At 38.4% G+C, this 20381-nt stretch overlaps 1 protein-coding gene across 2 annotated transcripts in view; it reads left to right on the forward strand.

The window, feature by feature from the left end:
• Positions 1 to 9573, forward strand: part of LOC124288684 — a 72599-nt gene extending 63026 nt beyond the window's left edge. The window contains exons 26-30 of one of the 2 annotated variants that reach the window (XR_006901507.1): positions 1178 to 1350; positions 1884 to 2109; positions 2610 to 2671; positions 3883 to 7029; positions 7481 to 9573. Coding sequence is in view for 1 of the 2 variants with exons in the window: in XM_046725253.1 (XP_046581209.1) it covers positions 1178 to 1350; positions 1884 to 2109; positions 2610 to 2671; positions 3883 to 4030; positions 7481 to 7565 (694 nt within the window). In the remaining variant the exon portion in view is untranslated. The remainder of the gene's footprint in view (positions 1 to 1177; positions 1351 to 1883; positions 2110 to 2609; positions 2672 to 3882; positions 7030 to 7480) is intronic. The other variant, XM_046725253.1, reaches the window with a different exon arrangement.
• Positions 9574 to 20381: the final 10808 nt, after the last annotated feature.

Below are 20381 nucleotides of genomic sequence, written 5' to 3' on the forward strand. Positions count from 1 at the left end.
TTCCTTCTGTCTGATCTCACTTCATCAGTACTACTGACGTATAGCAGGCTGTTGTCCTTTGTGTCTGTTACTGTCACATCCAAGAATTCCTGGGAATCCGGTGCATGAAGTGGGTCATTTTGCATGGGGAGCAAAGCTGTTTCTGTGCCATGACCAGTCTTTTGGGCTGATTGCAGGACATCTCTGAGATTTTGCCTATGTATATTTTTATGCAGTCTAGCTGCTTGGACCTGCTCAACTTGGAAAGACATGCATCTGGCGAAGGACTGTAAGCAAGGTTTTGCACTTCTATCTATCTAGCTGTGAGGCTCCTGCTTGGCTGCTCTGATTTCATCAGAAAACCAAGACATTTCTTTTCCAACAGTCACTTGTCTTGTCTTTGCTGGAACGTCTCTCTGTGAGGTGTCAGAGTAAATACTTGTACAAGTGGATGATGTCATTATATGTGTTAGATCATTTCACATTTCACAAGAGATGTTGATATCCTTCCATTTTACATAACTGATATTCCTGGTCGCCTGTTGGATATCTGTAGAGCACAATACAAAATGGTCAGACAGTATAGAGTAACCAAAGTGAAATATTTCAGTTCCCTGTGCATTTATATAATATATTTTGTCTCTGTGGATGATGACATAGCAGCAGATCAACATTTAGCCATAGTCATGTTGTCTCATAATGTTCCCGAATGCACACTTTGTATAACACAACAAATAGGACATTATCCTCACAGCCTGTACGTGTGCCGCCACTTGGCGTGATCTCGACATCAACTGTACATGCTTGTGCTTCTGTAGGCTATACCATTGCTGGCTATGTGTAAATTTGAGGACTCGGTTGTCGCAATTGCTGTGCTGAGTTGCATTTCTTAAACCTTGAGGGTTGAATCCAGACTCTCTTGTTTGCATATGGGTTTCACCAGAGCACATTGTAGGACTGTATTTTGACATTTTGTTGTTTCAAAGTCATATTTACCTCAAGTCATGACAAATTCACTGTAAGATTGTGTAAACTAGCACAGGGATCCAGTCATGAAATTGTCCATTGTGTTGAAGTTTTCCTTGTCATTGCAGTCGAAATATTACAACCTTCTTTACGATTTTTAACTGTAGGGTTCAGTTAGTTTACAACATCTATAGCATCTGTTGTTAACATGTCAGCTTTTGTGTGTGTACAGCAAGAAAGCCACACCTGGAAGGAGTAGTCGACCATTCAGTGCGGTGGACGCCTACCGGTACTTCGTGACTGCCCAACCGGCCAGTCGGCCACAGAGTGGCTACAACACAGACTTCCAGAGAGCTCGAACAGAAGTGTGGAAGAAACGGGCGTCAGTTCCCTCCACACCCACAGGTAGGAGCATTGCAACATAGCGACAGACATCAACCTGAGTTTAAGGAAATAATAGGTAACTTTCAATATGTGTGGTGTGTAGCCAGGCTGACTGTTATGCCCAGAAATCTGGAGTACTGCTCATGCTGTTGGCCACTGATTGCCTGGCCAAGATTCTTTATAGACAGTCCTGATATGACTGGAATATATTGCTGGAGCTTAACAGTGTGTCTTGTAAGTCACAACCTGAAACTGGGAAGTGGGTTTGAATACTGAATACTTTAAAGACATTGAATTCACTGCAGATGTACTACAGACAATAACTCAGTCAGATATTTCTCTTATTATTGTATGTGGGGTGAAATTCTAATAAACAACATTTTACCATTCCATGGAAATGAAGATGATGTTGTAAAACCAGCCAGCTCTTCCCTTGTTTCTAGTTTCTGGTTTATAATGTAAAAGTTCTGATACTTTATCTCACATTGCTGGTCTGAAGTGGTGTAAGTATTCATCACAGTGATATACTACTGGAACCACCGTATCTGTTACAGCCAAACAACCACCCCTGCAGAGACCAACGTCCCCTGCCCTGACGGGGACCCCCTCCAGCAGACTACACATCCACCGGGCGGAATACTGGATGGGAGGGGGACGGGACCTGTACTGGGAGCAGCAGTTGAAGCGCCCCAAGTCCGGCCACACCCCTGGGTGGAAGGATGGCCTCCCTGACAGCATGAAGAGACGACCCAAGTCAGCCGTAGCCATGAGGACACTACGGTCAGGGGAACTAGGCTTTGGGGGGGGTAGAGTTAGGACTGCTAGGGGGTGGAGAAGTGTTGTCAGAGATTTCTGGTGGAAGTCTAAGATGTTGCACCTAAGGCTTTGGGCCTTATTAATGCAGGATATCAGTCTCTGTATAAAAATGTAATGTGATATTAAGGTATCATCAGAACAAGTTATGCAACTGTACATTGTGTATTCTTCTGACATGTTTGTTGACAATAATCATTTGAACCTTAGTCAGATTTGTCTGTGATATACGATTTTCAGTTTTTACTAAACAGATGCTTTGGAAAACAGCAGGTGTACTTTATAGCCTAACGGTCAAGAACTACTTAAATTTTGTGAGTGTAAGATATCCTTTTGGTCTTGCTCATTTATAACAGTAATGTCTGAGATGTTAGTTTGACAACTGACCGTCAGTGGAACAGTTTAAGTATATATGTTGTATATTCACCTGTTGACAGTGATTGATTTCACTATGATGTATGTTACAGGCGATCAAAGGCTCCCAATGTTATCACACCGTCTTCCATAGCCTACGAAGCCATGCTGGCAGGTACGTTTCACTCATATGTCAGCTGATCTGAATAGTACTAGTTTATTTAAACATGTATATTGCACTATCTATAAATGATATGGCACAAATTTGTCATTAACATAGATATGTGTTGTATATTTCAAATGAATATCAAATCTTTCATCAACAGGTCATTATGTGATGTTCTATTATCTCTAAGGTATTTTAAGGTTGAATCAGCTTCTACTGATTATTGTAGAGTCTTTAGTGAAACCTAATTTGTTGTCTGCAAGTCTCAATCACTAGGTTGAACGCTTGATAGTTATGCGTGTACCACCATTACTACTACAAGGGAACTTACAAATTCTTATCATGCAAATTACTTAATATTTTTATCATATCTGGTTTAAAACTTTTCATTGATATTTTATTAATGTGTTTGAAGGTTGTTACCGGTAAATTAGATCTCTTGCCCTGTGAAGTAACAATACATGTTCCAAAGTTTATATAACTGTTTGATAATTCCACACCACACTTTGAGTTACCAAGGGGAGATAATTGGGGTCACCTTCATGTTAAAGGAGATTAAGGAAAAGGGGGTGCTCTTCTGAAAAAAGTGTTAAATATGAACTGATACAGGAAATTATTTTTGTATGTTTATGTTGCAATGTTCATGTTTTTCATCAATTAACATATGACAGTGTACATTGCATTGACTTCCGTAACAGATAACAGATTGGCCTCAGTAGCACACCATAAGTGATTACATGACCTTCTAGCTTCTAGATCGTACTGTTACAAAACTGATTCATCAGGAAGTGTGAATAGATTTTTTGCTTGTGTGAAATAGAAGATAGTGGTAGGCAATACTACTCTACCAGTATACAGGGCTTTCGATTTAGGAATATGTGAAGGTGTGATACCAAATTTAACATTAAACATGGAAATTGTGAGATAAGTGGATTTTGTAGAATTAGGTAGAACATTTCTGCAATGTTTAATTTTCTTGTAAAATAGTGATGAGGGACCAATAAAACCAGTGACTGAAACCATGAGTTTCGAACATGTCATGCTTCAGGGTGATATGACATGCAGTCAGGTGAATCTACAGAGGCTGACCATCTGTTGCCTGGTGGTTACTGGTGCAGCTATCATTACTGTTATTTTTAGGCGCTCTGCGTTGTTCCTTCTTGTTGTTCTGCTTATGATTATTATTGAAACTTGACTGCTGTGATTGTGATCTGCTGCAGGCTATTCTAACCCCGATCTACCGCAGCTACCCAACCTATCAGACTACAGACCGCTGTCCCAGCAGCTTGGGTTGCCACGACGACTAGGGTCCCCACCGCCAGGGGTCGAGGACTTCTACGCTGAACCTACCCAAGATACAGTTTATAGGTAGAGCTAGCCACACCCAGGGCCATCGGCATGCTGCCTCCTCCACCTGCATTGTCACTCCTGATACCAACGTCTCCTTCACACCTGCATGTACATGTCTCACGGCGAAACTAGTAGCTTTGTTGTCAGTAGTGCCAGATGGCTGATGGTCCCCAGAGTTGACTTGCAGAGATACATGCTGTAGATGGGATATACAGGGATACTACAAACTCAGACACAGACACAGGAAGTCTTTTCTAATAGCGACAATCACCTTATCTTCAACTTAAGATACTCAGAGCTCAGTGTGTTTTCTCTAGTCCCAGAGAAGTTTGAGTTAACCAAGGCCCCATTTCACAAAGCTATTGTAGCCCTACGACTGTCGTAAGTCTATGTTACAGTATAGGAGGTGCGAATGCTACAAGAAAAGAGATCTAGAGATCTAAGGCTTACGAGAGCTTTGTGAAATGCAATTCCATTGAAGTAAGATCTTTTGCTGCTGTATGATACACGTCTGTGTTCAGACCTGAGGAGGGTGTCTAAACTAACTGATCAGGTGTGCGAGGTGAACTTTCTGATCATCCAGTCAGCATCCGGGATTCCATATTTTCAGACCAACTGAGTGAAGCATTCATACCAGATTATCAGAATTCTGTATGTCAGAAACAAGCTTAAGCAACATTTCCTGAAAGCTATTACCAAATGCTGTACCAGAGAAAACATATTACACTAAACTTTTTGTTGAGTCATCCTCAGATCGTATTGCATAGGCATTGTATACGAGAGGAAACCATGTTATAATTAGGTGAACAGATTTGTTTAGTTTGAATCCATCGGTTTCTAAATTATTACAGTTGTGAGACATTGTCTGGTGTATTTTGCAATGTCAACTCTGTGGATCATCAGCCTGTATGCTTATACCAAAGAATGATATTTTGTAGATTTTGTTCATGCTGTAGTATGATGTGATATGACACACCGCAATTATGAAATTCATCAAACTGTGACCGAAATGAATTTTTATGCATTGAATTAGCCCACAAGGTTAGTACATCTTTTGCTCCTCAGAAATATGATCTTTTACAGTAATATTTATATTTCAGGGGTGACTTCAAGAAAACATACCCATTATTAAGTGATCAGTATAGATGAATCATTGTTTCATACTTAACTCCTCAGGTTGGTTCAATGAATATGATACTCTGATTATTCATTTCTGCTTACAAGCTTTAATCCTAAGTATTTGCGGTGTGCCATTACATTTCATATCATCTAGAGTTTTATTTGACTTCTACACCTCAGAGTATTGTTTTTGTGATATTAACTGGTGCCATTATGTAAGTTATAAAATACCAGGATGACTGCTGTAATTGGTATTGACGTACTCATGTAGATATCATGTAACTTATCAGTGTCACCTGATGTACATAGCAGTTGCATGTAGAACATGTATCTACCTATCAGCATGCATGTATATAACATCGTCATTATCAGGACTTCCACAGTGTAAGAGTGTCTTCATTGCCATGCAGTGATGATGTGTCTATTTGAAAATTGACAAGTCATCGACATCACTGAGGCATGGCCAGCTCCCCAGTGATGTTGTGTCCATTTTGAAATTGACAGGTCATTGACATTACTGTATCAATATCAACATGATGGAAATGACATTACTTTGTAACTCACTTCTCAGGTTTTAGAAACCAGTTATTCATACAGCTACATTATCTCATGTGTATAGTTAAACTATTTAAATCAAATAATAAGGTAACTGTTTATTGTGAATATTTTCTCTTTCCGAAGACATATTAATGTGCATAGTTGTTTTGTTTTTCTCCTTAAGTTATTTCATGTGTAATTAAATCAGTCTGTGATATATATTTTAATTGAAATAAACCATACATTTGTTAAATGTATCTATGACGTTCTTTTTTCAGATCAAAATGAATTATGCACAGTTTTAACAATAAAACTTTGATTTTTGTCCTGAGGTTCTATGCATGTGTAGACACTGAAGACCTAACTGTATTTATCAGAATCACAGAAGATTTGTCAAGTGCTACTGACAAGATAAGATTTATTTATTTATGAGAAACATTCAGCTTGAGTTGTAATAAATATGTACCAATATATATTCAAGTGAGGTCAATCTAGAATAAGATAATAACAGACTTTATTTGGCTTGTTTGATTGAAAATATTCAGATATCTTTTGTTAAATCTTTGTTAAAACTTTTCTTTCAATAATATTGGGGCGGCGGGATAGTATAGAGGTCAAAGCATTGGCTCATGATGCCAAAGACCCGGGTTCAATTCCTCACATGGGATCAAGGTGTGAAGCCCATTTCTGGTGTCCCCTGCCATGATATTGCTGAAAATTTCCTAAAAGTCCTTACTCACTCAAGCACTATTTCAGTAATGTATTAATCTGACCATATTTTGAAAAAAAAATCTATCTTTTATCTCCTTTGATAAACAAAAACTGTAAAAAGAGGGACAAAAGGATTAATTCTGCCTTCTGTGAAATGTAAAACACCACCAACACCATGTTTTTCTCTTGTGGAATGAACAACTTATTAGGGAAGATTTGTTACTATATTAACATGCATGTACCAGGTATATGAAAAATCAGAGTTTTAGTGTTGTGTGTGTGTGTGTGTGTTCTCAGTAGAGCACTGCGTATCTGTACAATAAATGGTATACTTACAGGTAATTCTACAGCTTTGATGCATCCCTCATTTCCTGCATGGAGTGTTGTGTACAATGTTGTTTGCTTCACCCTTAGCTTTCTCCCCAACTGCAACAAGTTTGACCTTGCATGCATTTGACCTTGACCTCATGACCTATTGACCTTTGGTGACCCTGGTGTATCTAGCTCCACCATGACTCTAACTTGGAGATGGTGGCACCAGAAACTGCTTCGATGTTGAGATGTATAATCGGCTGACACTTGAAAGGCTGAGACTCTGCTATCCTATCTCCGCTGACTGAGTGGGCGCACTATCTAACCAGTATAATCAGGTGTGTATCACATCACACAGCAGCTTGAACACGGACAAATGGTTTGTACTCAAATATGAAATATGCTGGAATTTAATTTTTCAAGAATAAAGAAATCCTGGTTGAATCAGGTTGTTGGATGAGATCGATATAAATTTTCCATTCATAGGTTGCATCTCGGTAAAGTTGAAATATCGACTTCATTGTCAACAGTGGAACTAATGGCTTTCTATTTTCATATATTTGAACTTCATGACGGGGAACCATCATCCTCCGTGACAGCTGCTGTGATCTTTAAGCACTGGCACTGGTGATGTGTGACAGGTTACTTTTACAATGGGAGGAATAACTTGCCCCAGTTATATATACTGTTAGACTGTAATTAGCAGGTAGAGATGTACATAGATAGCAAAGTGTCATGATACTGTTTCAGTTTAGAGAGTTCCTTGATCTGACCTGTTTCTGCTTGCAGTGGTCAGCCATGTTGTCTGCAGTGCATCTATGAACAGTTCATGCAGGAGTACAAGACAGAGGTGGAGTACGACAGCGACAGATAGAGGGGAATGCAGCATCCATGGATACATGTCACCAGACTTGAACTCTGTCTGTTCAGTTGAATTATGCCAGTCGTTGGACACTGATCTATAACATGGCAGATATGTACTTTGTCCCAATAAAACATTCCACCCCTTACACACCCTCCACAATTGAACATAAATAATTGATAAGTTGCAAATATGTGAATGATCATTATTTCAGTCGTAACACAGCAGATGCCACCAAGAAAGTAAACTTTCATCTGATCAGCGACAGCTATAGCCCTGCAGTACATGAAGATTGGGGCTGTTAGCTCTGTGAGTAAGGTGATAGAAAACATATGCCATATAGGAGTGGACACAAATACCATGTATGGGAAGAAAGTACTGTTATTTCTTTACAAACATGTACATTGCACAACTACTAGTAACTACTCTTCTTGAGGTCATTTTACATAAACAAACACCGCAGAATGCCTGAGTGGGTCTGAGGTCCTGTCATAGACCTGATGGGGTCACGTCTGAGGGTTATTGTTTTCGCATAGACAACTTCTTTATTGAAATAGATGTGACGTTTCGGTGCTGGTGCTAACACAGTTATCATCATTTGCTTGATAACAGTGTTAGCATCTACACTGAAACATCGCATCTATTGCTGTAAAGAAGTTGTCTATCTATAAAAAGTGTTCCTCCTTGACTTTGACTTGAAACATTACTTATGCAGGTACAAGTGGTGCATTGTGTGTTTATTTGCTATCACACGTTGAATGAACACTCACATTGTTTAAAACCAATATTGCCACTATGTTGGCCATTGTGAATTTGTTACTTTATTTTCAAGCTTTTATTCTAGTGCTTCTATTTTATGAAATCAAAGTATGTTATGGTATAAATATACCTCTCTACTTTTGATAAGGATATTGTTATCTTTCCATGAAGCACAAAACCTACTGTCATAATGTAAATATTGTCATAATATAATGTTTACATCAAAACTAGAATGACATTATCGGACGATGTCTTTCAGAAGTTGAGCATTATATTACATTTGTGAAATCAGTATTGCATTATGAGTACAGCATTATTGTAGGATGGGTATGTGGAGTCATTCATTATTGTGTGGTGGCATCAGGGTAACCGAAACATTGGATATATGTCACCTGGAATAGTGCCCGGCTATAATTTAACACAGGACAGGTATCTGATACAGTTGTTTATACATTTAGGCAGTCAGAATAAACGTGAATATTTAGAGTGTGTACCTCTTAATTAGGTGTTGGAGTATCAGTGTTTACACATGCCTACAGAATTTGAGCTCCTAGTGTGTGGAGTGGTTCAAGACAGTGATGGTAAGTATGTTGTAGTAATGTACATGTATTATATGAAAGGAAGAAGCAGAGTCATGTGTTTCACAATACCACGTACTGAAGTATTGTTAGTTACTTCATGTTAGTATCCAGGGTGACATCAATAAAAACAATTGTCGCTTTTGGGATGACAACGCTGATGCAACATTGAATTTTAACTCTCTCAAAAATGATACTTGTCCTGTGTTATGTTATCAGAGTCAGTTTTTTAAGTGGTTGGTGGGGACGAAGCAGTTCTTCTTGGGGTCAATTGCCCCGATATCCGGGATGAGAATGAAGTTTTGAGAAAAACTCTGAAAACTAGCCGAGGGCCAAATCGAGGCCAAATTATACGGATTTAGATGATTCACAAAAATGACCCTTGGCCTTATGAAATTCCCGGAATTCCGCGAAAATTCAAATCCCTGGATATCAGGAATATGAAATGATTAACTGAATTGTGTTCGTCAATTGTTTTGTAATTAATGTTTTCATTTCATTATAATGTAGTATATTTGTTTGCTAGTTCATGAATGGGATACATTATTGAGATGAATCTGAATGTTTGTATTTATGTATTTCATATGTTGTGTGCATCTGTTTGATGCAGTGGTGAAGCGTGATGTTTCACAATACACAGATCAAACTGTTTATTACTGTATAAAGATGAGATCAGCTTTCAAGGAAGTTCTTGTCTGTCTGTGTGTGTGTCTGCAAATCTCAATTCATTGACATTGCCCACAGAAGAGAGTGTGCAAATAGTTTCCAAATTTTGCTAGCCAGTCGGGCTAGCTATGCCTGAAAGTTACTAGCCCACAAAAATAATTCACTAGCCCAAAATTTGAAACTCCTGGAGAAACCAAGATGTGTAGTTCTGGACCCATATGCTTCTTGTTCTGATAGCAAAGTTGCTACATTCAGCCATTACTAAACTCACTATCCATATTCACCCAGTTGGGCGATCTGACTCCCAGGAGTGAACATGTGTTCCTCAGGAGATGTAGTCCACTAACTTTTTCATCTTTGTCGTGTATCATGCAGGGTTTCAGGGAAGCTCACTTGCGATGTGCAATGGGTCCCTTTGATGTGTCCAAGATACACCCTGACTTAAATCTTTGAATTTCAGTACAACATTCATCCTCGTGGTTTCACCACTGTGGCAAACAACCAAGACTGATCGCCCTTGGTGCAGCTGAAGTTTTGACTGCAGCTGTGCTACACCAAATGCACAAACTCTCTTCTTGTTCACATTGAATGTATACAATTACGAACAAGGCTTGAAGAAAATTGCCTGTTTTCACAAACAAATATATAAAGACATAATTCCGAATAAGAGCTTTACTAGTTTATTGAATAAATGTATGATACTATGGAAATGTTGTAACATTTTCAACACAAAGCATCAGTCCTCATGAAGTAATTGCATTGATATTTGAAATCTTAATCCAGTCATACTTATGTCCATTTTTTGGTGTATTTCAAGGTCAGCCAGATAGGTGTTTGATTCATATTTGATTTATTTTCCTTAAAATTTAATCAATAATGAGCAGGAAGGACATTGTAACTATAGTGATTGAAAGGCATTCATTTATTTGTATTTAGTTTAAACAGGGGATAAGCCTAAATGTAAATTTTGTGCAGACGCAACAAAATCTAACAGTCAATGATATCAGAGAGAGATTAAACACAGGTGTCAACCAGCGTCTTACTGCATTTGTTAGAATTTAAGAGGGCCTATTCTGACGTGGAAGATCCCACGTAAACTGCCAAAAAGTAAAATCTATTTTTTAAAAAACCCACTATTATCAGATTATCTATTTATAGCACTTGCACAATTGTAGATACTATCTTGATAACATTTATATATGCCATTGTAGATATTACCTTTATGACATCTAGTTATAGTACTAAAACCACAGTAGATATTACCTTTATGACATCTATTTATAGTACTAAAACCATAGTAGATATTACCTTTATGACATCTATTATAGTACTAAAACCACAGTAGATATTACCTTTATGACATCTATTTATAGTACTAAAACCATAGTGGATATTACCTTTATGACATCTATTTATAGTACTAAAACCATAGTCGATATTATCTTTATGACATCTATTTATAGTACTAAAACCACAGTAGATATTACCTTTATGACATCTATATCTCTAACATCATCATAAAAATACGTTTCGTAGCACTAACACCATCATAAATACCCTCTTCAAAAACATCTGTTTATAGCACTAGCATGATCGTAAATATTACCCTTTATGACATTTATAGCATTAACATCGTCGTATGACCTCTATTTATAACACAAACCCCATTGTAAATACAAGTGAGATAGGATAAACACATAATAAGTTTTTATTACATCTGTTGGTTGAATAACAAATAGTTCATCATAAGGTAGACCTACACCACCATATATATATATATAAAGAACCAAAATCATGATTAAGATGACTGACTGACTGAGTTTGGTTTTTACGCTGCTTTTAGCAATATTCCAGCAACATCACGGCGAGGGACACCAGAAATGGGCTTCACACATTGTGCCCATGTGGGGATTCGAACCCGGGGCATCGGCGTGACGAGCCAACGCTTTAACCATTAGGCTACCCCACCGCCCCTGATTAAGTTGACCTTTATAACATCTGGTTTTATGTACAACAGTAATAAATGTTATACTTTCAGATATCTAAATATGCTGAAGCATAGCATGTAAGGGGCACATACTTATATAAAAAGCAATATCATGAAGTTTATCACGTCTAGCTATTTAGTTAGTATGTTACTAGTCTATTTATCTTTATAGTTTATCATATGACATGTATTTCTACAGATAGCACTATGTGAACATTTTATTTCATTTCATTTATTTATTCTGTTTTATTCTATTTTATTTTATTATTTATTTATTTTATTTTTATTGTTTTATTTTTATCCGACTTACTATCCTGACCTTACCACGACCTCTGACCTGTCATGCTGAGGTCAAGTGGTGTCTCGGCAAGTCTCTGGATGCGCCGTCGGTTGGTTGCGGAGCTCGAGACATCAGCCGTCTGCTTGGTGGGGGAGTTGCCTTGCTTTCTCCGCCACACACGACGTCTGCTGCGGCTCACGTTTCCCGGGTTTTCTGCCGTGGAGGCCGTTTCTCCCGTCTTACGTGTCTCCATCTGGTTGACAGTCTCCATACCCGGAAGAGAGAGCGGTGCTGCCTCCACGCGGCGGTGCTTGTCGCCAACAGTGATGACCAGATCGCTCCGCTTTCGTTTGCGGGAAAGGTCAAGTGGCTGGTCACTGGAGATATCTCTATGGGCTTGAACCTAGAGAGAAGAAAAAACATGAACTTTTACTTGTTGTTCTATCGTGATGAGACCAAAAGAAGTCTTTTCTTTGGGTTAACAGACGAACGTACCCTACCATTTTAAACTGTGAAAACAATGTACCGCTTAAATGTTAATTGATTTAAACTACCGGTTTTTCAACATCTTATTACATGCTGTGAACCCTGACATTTTAGAAATAATATGATTAAAACATTCTGCGGCAACACAAGAACGATTATTATTCTGGACTCAAAAAGATAAAACCCGAACCCTCCCGCAACGTGACTATGATATCATTCTCCACATGATGGATTGATATTAGAGTTTTGCATGTACTACAACAAATGACGTGTGTTCAGATTAATGACCACACGATGACACACGGAAGATAGTTTGAATATATAAACGAGAACCTTAGTCCTGATATTAGGAGACAGTGGCAAGAGCATCATTACTTACCTTCTTGGATCGAGGCCCACGTTCGCCAGGACTTACTGTGCCTCCCACCTTGTCTCGACCAGCACGTCGTTTTGTGGGGGGATACAGACTCAGTTTGGAAAACGGCAACAGGAGCAGCAGCACCTGCTTGTCGACTTGGGCCGTGGACCACCTGGATGTATGTCTGCACCTCTTCCTGTTGGTGTGGGCTGCTGATGGGAGATGGTCGTCCTCATCTCTGTAGCCCGCTGGATGGTCCTAGAACGGACGTATGAGGGACGTATATCTTACAGTTTCGTCATAAATTGTCCACTTGTCTCCAACAAACACAGGAAAGGTAGGAGACAATACATGCAAATTTGGATATATTGCAGTAGCTGTTCATTATCAGATGCAAATTGCCCGGAATTAAAACCGAAAGATATGTTTTCAACCGATGGTTTCGATTTGAATTAAGAAACTGGATGACTGCATCACGAATTTACTGGTACCGAACTTCCTCCGAACTTCAAGACGCGTTCTGTTTGATCATCAATGTTGTTTTAACATTTTGTATTTGGGAGAATGAGTGAGTAGGTGGGTGGCTTCAAGCACGTTTACATATTCACGGAAAATGCTGAGCTCTTTATCTTACCTCCTCATCTTCATCAAACCAGTCCCTCAAACCTCTCACCTGCGTAATACATCATGAAGTCAAGCAATTGCACACTGATTATGGGTGCATATAATAACAAAAAATCCCCGTGTATACATGTGTACATCACCATGGAATAACAATTTCTTGTTTGTTTGCAAACCACTGAAAATCATTTTTCCGAGTTTTATTTTTGTATGCATTTCGTTTTGTTATTACATATATCCTAACAGAACGGGTCCAGGTTTTACGGTTGGTCCAATCTTCTATTGCTGTGGCCATGGTGTCTTCAGCTTCATACACTTGGTAAACGTTCAAGTTCACCACAATTTTGGCTTTTCCGAATTAATTCGTATATATAATATATATATAATTTTCCGATATAATTCGTAAACAAAATATTGCTGGAATTTCAAGTGTTACCTATAAAAAGAGATAGTCTGTAAATTGGATAGTCTGTTCGGTCAATTTTGAGCCATTTCAGACAGAGAACGAAATTTAGATCGTGCTCCCAACCTAACAAAAAGAGATAACTACCGGATATAAAAGAAAAACTATATACAAGAAAATGTTACGATTTAATTGATGCAGGTCACGTAACATCTCTCAGTATCATAACTAGGGCTGTAACGATGCATTGAACGATCGATGGATTGCAATTGTTGAGGCAATTAATCGATGGTAGAAACTAAAAACTATCGATGCATCGATAGTATGTGTGACTATCGATAGTTTAATTGACTTCCGTTGAAAAATGCGCACCGCAAAATATAGGAAGTACCATATTCATTTACTTTGATTTAGAGGTATCCACACCTGTTACCACTTAAACAAACTTGATCTGGGTTTGAAGCTTCTTGTCAGTTATCAAAAGAGACTGAGACTACTTCAACGTGTTAGTATTTCATATAAACTATACATTCATTTGAGAAAAGACTTCAAATGACACAATTCAAGGAGAAAAAGACTATTGCAATAGTATAACCCGGCCCTACCTGTGGAAGACTAAAGGCGTAATACTTGGCGTCTTGCTGTAGGCGTGGAGGCGAGGCGGCGATGGAGACATCCAGACCAAGCTATGTATACATGAACAAATACATGAACGAATTTGTTCGCATGCATATACACATGCTTCACATGTGTGCAGTGGCAACAAAGCTAAAAGCACAACAACAGCAAACTGGTATATTGAAACTTGTTGGTTTCCTCTTGAAACAAAGCGGAAATTTTAAGCGATCAAAAAGCAATAGCTGGTTAATACTAAAGGTGCTTTTAAATTGTCACCCAAAAACGACTCAACAAAAAAACCTTTAAATATATCAACTTGAAATAGTTTGCCCCCAAATCGTAAATCAAAGATTTTATCAAATTCCATTTTACAAACTTTGGACATTCCGTAAGATAACATGACATTGTTCCATGAAAGTATTGAACAGTAATTTAAACAGTACGGAGAAATATCATTATCAACACACTGAATTGTTAGCATAAAGTGATCAATGTCTAAAGCAAAGGAAATTATATCAAACCAAACGACAGAATTACTTCCCTTTGCATAATAAAAACACTTTCTGACCAAAAAGAAATTCCTTTGTTGTGGAAAAGACTGTAAATGAGTGAATAAAACGGAATTGATCTGGTGAACAAAAAAAACCCCAGTACACTGACCACTGCATGATATCAGACTGTGTTCATAATATTAACCCCACGTTTCAAGTTCAGATTTATTCTTTGAAAAATCACCTCACGTCGTTTCTTACGATTTGCACAGGTGCTTGGGACCTATTCCCATCTGAAGTCCCGACGGGGTCACACTTGGAAAGGATATTATTTTTTAACAGATGTATAAGGATAGCACTGTTTACGTGGAATATACCTGTAGAGGTCCAGAGAGAGAAAGATCCAGTGCCACAGGGGTAGGAAGGGGGGTATGGTTCAGAAAAGACCCTGCCTTCCCGGGGGTGCGGTACGCAGTGAGGAGGGGTACCCAGTGATGGGATCTTTGGGGGATGCTCCACGTTTACTGAAGAACATCTCCAGATGGGCGGGTCGCCCGGGGATGGGACGGAGGTAGGGAGGGAGTCGGTGGTAGGATACCAGGGGACGCAGGGCAGAGCGTCCTGAGGGAGGTGATTAGTAAGAACATGAATGATGTATTAGTAGGCGTGCATAAAGTGATTAAAATACATTATTTTCGGGGCGGGATTTTTTCCATCTACACAAGAAATGAGTGAGTGAGTTTAGTTTTCCAACTCAGCAATATCCCAGCTATATGGCGGCGGTATATAAATAATCGAGTCTGATGCATCCAGTGATCAACAGATCTTTGGCATCGATCTGATAGCCAAGGAACCGATGACATATGTCAATACATCAGCGAATATATACCAAATGTCGATCCCGTTAGTTTAGCAACCTTTAGAACCGGTAATTTCAGATATATTTTATGGTCTTAATTAGGCATGGGAGTTGCTGAAATCGGGAATTGAATGATTCTTTGGCCCACAAGAAATGAAATACCAATAGAAAGCGGGGCACATATAATTTCTGATGCATTGAAAGATCTATGGCAAAAATATTGATAGCCAAGGAAAATATAACTTTGTAAGGATATCCAATACATCTTAACAATAATATATACGAAATGTCTTGTTTGTTTCATTTTAGCAACCATTAAGAACCGGTAATTTCAGATATATTTTAGGTCTTATATTAGGCAGGGAGTTTTGGGAGTGACTCGACAAATCGGGAATTGAATGATAGTGGGTAGCCCAGTGGGTAAAGCGTTCGCTTGTCACTCCGAAGGCCCGGGTTCGATACCCCACATGGGTACAATGTGTGAAGCCCATTTCTGGTGTCCCCCGCCGTGATATTGCTGGTATATTGCTAAAAGCGGCGTAAAATCAAAATCAAACTCACTCACTCACGTCTTCAAACGGAGCACCACAAAGGCAAGCTTTAACTTTCAGATAAATTGACGCGGAAAAGATCAGCATTAAAGAACTACATTAATGTCTTAACTTAGTGTGTAGAATATTAATCTTTCTTCACCAAATAGGAAATATTTAGGAATTTTATCTTTTTTTTTCAGTTAATTTAAATTTAAATAATGGTAATGAATTGGTACATTTTATTGCGGGAGAGATTATTCCATAAATAAGCACAATCATAGATAAATGACTTTTGGAGAACTTTGGTTCGAAACTTTGGAATAGCCAAGTAAAACTTGTTACGCAAATTGTATTGAGAAATAGTTTCAGTAGATGGTGGGAGTAAGTCTATAAGATAATCAGGAGCTTGCATGTTAACAATTTTGTAAAATGTACAGCGTTTATTATGTGTACGTCTAACTTTTAAAGGTAACCAACCAATTTCACTGTACAAACTAGCTCTGGAAGCGAATTTTGGCAGACCGGTTACAATTTTGGCTGCTTCAAGCTGAACCATTTCAAGTTTACCAGAAATATCTGCGGGACAATTATCCCAGACCTCAGAAGCATATTCTCAGATAGGTCTAGCATACATGCTTGATAGAAAGTATGTCATGTCATGTCATCAACTGCTGAAATATCAAATATTATATCTAGGTGGTAGTAGTAGTAGTAGTAGCAGTAGTAGCAGTACAAAGAGGTTTAATTCTCAAAAGCAAATAACACTGTGCTTCTGTGTTTCTGTTGTGTTTATTACTACTGTCTCTAGTACTGACTTGCACTGAAATGGGGTTATCGTTCTTGTTTGAAAAACGCCAATATGCAATGCAAACCGCAATTCGGCTTCTCCCGGAATGACATGAGTTGGCCTATGAAACCCTCTACGTGACTGTTCGTGTGATTCCCATACAAGCGACGGAGGGGTGAAAATGGTGACAAAATGGACGCCATTTTTTGCATAGTAACCGCCTTGACAACGCCTCCGGCGGCCATTTTGAATCAATGTTGAGGTCTGATCAACTTTGTGTTTACAAGCGGGAAATTCAAATATTTACGCTGCGTAAGAGCATAAAAACTATCTCTAAGTTGATTCCTGACATCGTAAAAAGAATATGCGATGGCCTAAAAGATGCATTTTCACCTCAAATACATTAAATGTTACGTTTCGTAAATATATGAAATGTCGACCCAAAAGTCGGAATATTGCGTTAACATGTATGGTGAGAAAATGCAAGAACAAAGTTAAATATATTGTCATACAATGAATTATTGTGTCATAGATTTCACTAGTGCAAAACATAATCAGTATCACACTCTGCACTTTTTGACTTTTGAGTGGCAAACCCTGAATCGACTGTCTCATTTAGAAGACCCGGAAGGTTCGTTTAGAGCTTTGGGAAATGTCATAAAAATGTAATTTTCGCCGTCGCAGGGCTCAAATGAATTGATATGGACCATCTACATACCCGAGACAACTCTCTCGTTCATCTTTGGGGACAATCCGGACACTTGTGAAGATTCAATGGCAAAAGAGAAAACTCTGACAGCGCTTCAATGTATCTCTGATGAGTGACAAGGAAACAGTGGAGCGGGTTTCTTTGACAACACCTTTTATCTACAACGCGCGGACGTGTGAGAAGACATGCGTAGCTAAGCAACGCCATAACAATGGAGCATTGTCTTAGCACATGATCGCAAACCACTGTTTTTCGAGCTTAGATTTTTAACAGCGCGTCAAAATGTAATATCAATGAACCATCTTTCTTTTCTAATAAAAAACAATACACTTATATGTTGCTTACAGTTATTTATTACTTGCTGAATTAAATCAACTGACTGTGTTTTAGATTGGAGTTCAAACTACTGGAGGTAAACAAACGATAATTGCTGATTTCTGTTTCTTCATCGTCATGATCGTGTATATTTCAAAAAAAGCATCACGCTCTCGCCATTGCCCTAATATTGGAGTCAAGTATGCAAGTTTCGGATTAGTCATTTGATGTTTGTCTGTGCAAACTATTTCTGTAATGATTGTCTTACATTAATTTGATACAGTGTAAATCTTAAAGAATCAGGATCACTTTTACACTTGAACATTTCCCCAAATTTGTGTAATTTTAGAATCGTTGTCTGTGTGGCCGATGTAGTTCTTTGTGTATATTTCTTTTAAAATCCATATATTTTACATAAATTTCTTTATAAAAAAAATAGCTGTCAGTCCGCTGAGTTTTACCAATCAGCAATAACACTATATGTGTACTTCTGGGTCACTTGCCCCAAGCCGAAAAACACCATTGGCCAAGCTAACACCTATTGTTAAACTGCAAGTTTTGTTCACTCTACAAATCTATCAGCTCATCACACAACTGCTCAGGTCAGTAAAAGGGACGAGTTGGGATGAAAAATAAAGAAAGTTAAATATCCATTATCTATATATTGTATTGTATTGCAATAATACAGTATGTTTGCACTGTCTCTTTGAGTAAACTAAATGTATGTAGATATAGCCTTCGGATATAGCCGAATATTGGCCTTCAGTAACCCATGCTTGTCGTAAGAGGCGACTAACGGGATCGGGTGGTCAGGCTCGCTGACGTGGTTGACACATATCATCGGTTCCCAATTGCGCAGATCGGTGCTCATGCTGTTGATCACTGGATTGTCTGGTCCAGACTCGATTATTTACGGACTGCCGCCATATAGCTGGAATATTGCTGAGCGCGACGTAAAACAAAACTCACTCACTCACTAGATATAGGCCCAAAATAGCTTATGACTGATTTCATAAAAAATATTTACATACAGTATCTATATTTTGCTAGTGAAGAAATGGACGTGTGCAAGTATTGTCTTATTTTTAGAATGTTTAATCAAGTTTGTGAAACATGAAAATTTAGATATAATGGATGCGAATCTTTGTGAATAGTATACGTGCATTATTGTGTTATATTTAGTCTACATGATCTATGTGTATCATCCTTCAGGTCTAATAAGTGGAGCAGTTGAGATCACACCCTTGTATTACTTACAGGGTAGGCATTATTTACACTTGAGCAAGACCTGGGCCTCCTTTTACAAAGCACTAAGGTGATCGTATGTCACTTAGGTAACCTTAGTGCATTGTTAAAGGAAGGGAGTTAAGATTAACCTTAGTGAAGGTTGCTGCGTGAAAGGAGCCCCTAGGACTTATCTCCATGTTGTAATCATGTTCAATGCCATACAACATATCGTTCTGTATCAAGTCTTTGAACAACATGTCAAGTACAGCGTACCTATACTTCGTATCAGAGTCAGTCTGTTCTATTTATTTGATTACATAATATTGTATTATGCAGCATGTTTACAGCTGTATATATTATTGCTTCAGTGCAGGCCTAAATATAGTATTGTTAAAGGATGACTGGTATGTTAAACGCAGTACCCAGTCAAAGAGACTGACATGGTCTTGTATTTGAGAAAACACATGATCTGGATTCTAAAAAACAAATTTTGGTTTTCAAACAGTGACACTGAGTAGCTGGTAGTGGGGCTCAACACATTCTCGTTTTCGAAATATTTAGATGTATTCTTCTAATTTCCTTGGCACTTTGACCATGTTCCTCAGTTGTGTTAAAGTGCAAACATCTCACCAGGACATATATGCCGCGCATACGCCAGTCATACTGAAACCTACTTAGTAGTAGTGAAATTTGGTAAATGCATGGTTAAACATCTTAAAAATATTTGCAACTTGGTTTGGTTTTCTGGTTTTCACTCTTACATGATCTCGGATATGTACCTCTGGTCTACCCAGAGAGCTGAAATTTGATGAATAATGGTGACAAAATGTTTTGGGTAGTCATTTGTTTTGGCTCTTAGTATTAAAGATGGAATTATTTTATAACCAATGTTGACAACAGTTTCTGTGTAGTTGCGGTCATTTACATTTGAAACCCCTGACGAGGTTCTGTGTAGTTGCTGTCTTTTACATTTGAAACCCCTGACGAGGTTCTGTGTAGTTGCTGTCTTTTACATTTGAAATCCCTGACAAGTTTCTGTGTAGTTGCTGTCTTTTACATTTGAAACCCCTGACAAGTTTCTGTGTAGTTGATGTCTTTTACATTTGAATCTCCTGACAACAGTTCCTGTGCAGTTGCTGTCTTTTACATTT

The sequence above is a fragment of the Haliotis rubra genome, unplaced genomic scaffold (assembly GCF_003918875.1).
Source record: "Haliotis rubra isolate DU_JTF1 unplaced genomic scaffold, ASM391887v1 Scf422, whole genome shotgun sequence".
Lineage (NCBI taxonomy): Eukaryota > Metazoa > Mollusca > Gastropoda > Lepetellida > Haliotidae > Haliotis > Haliotis rubra.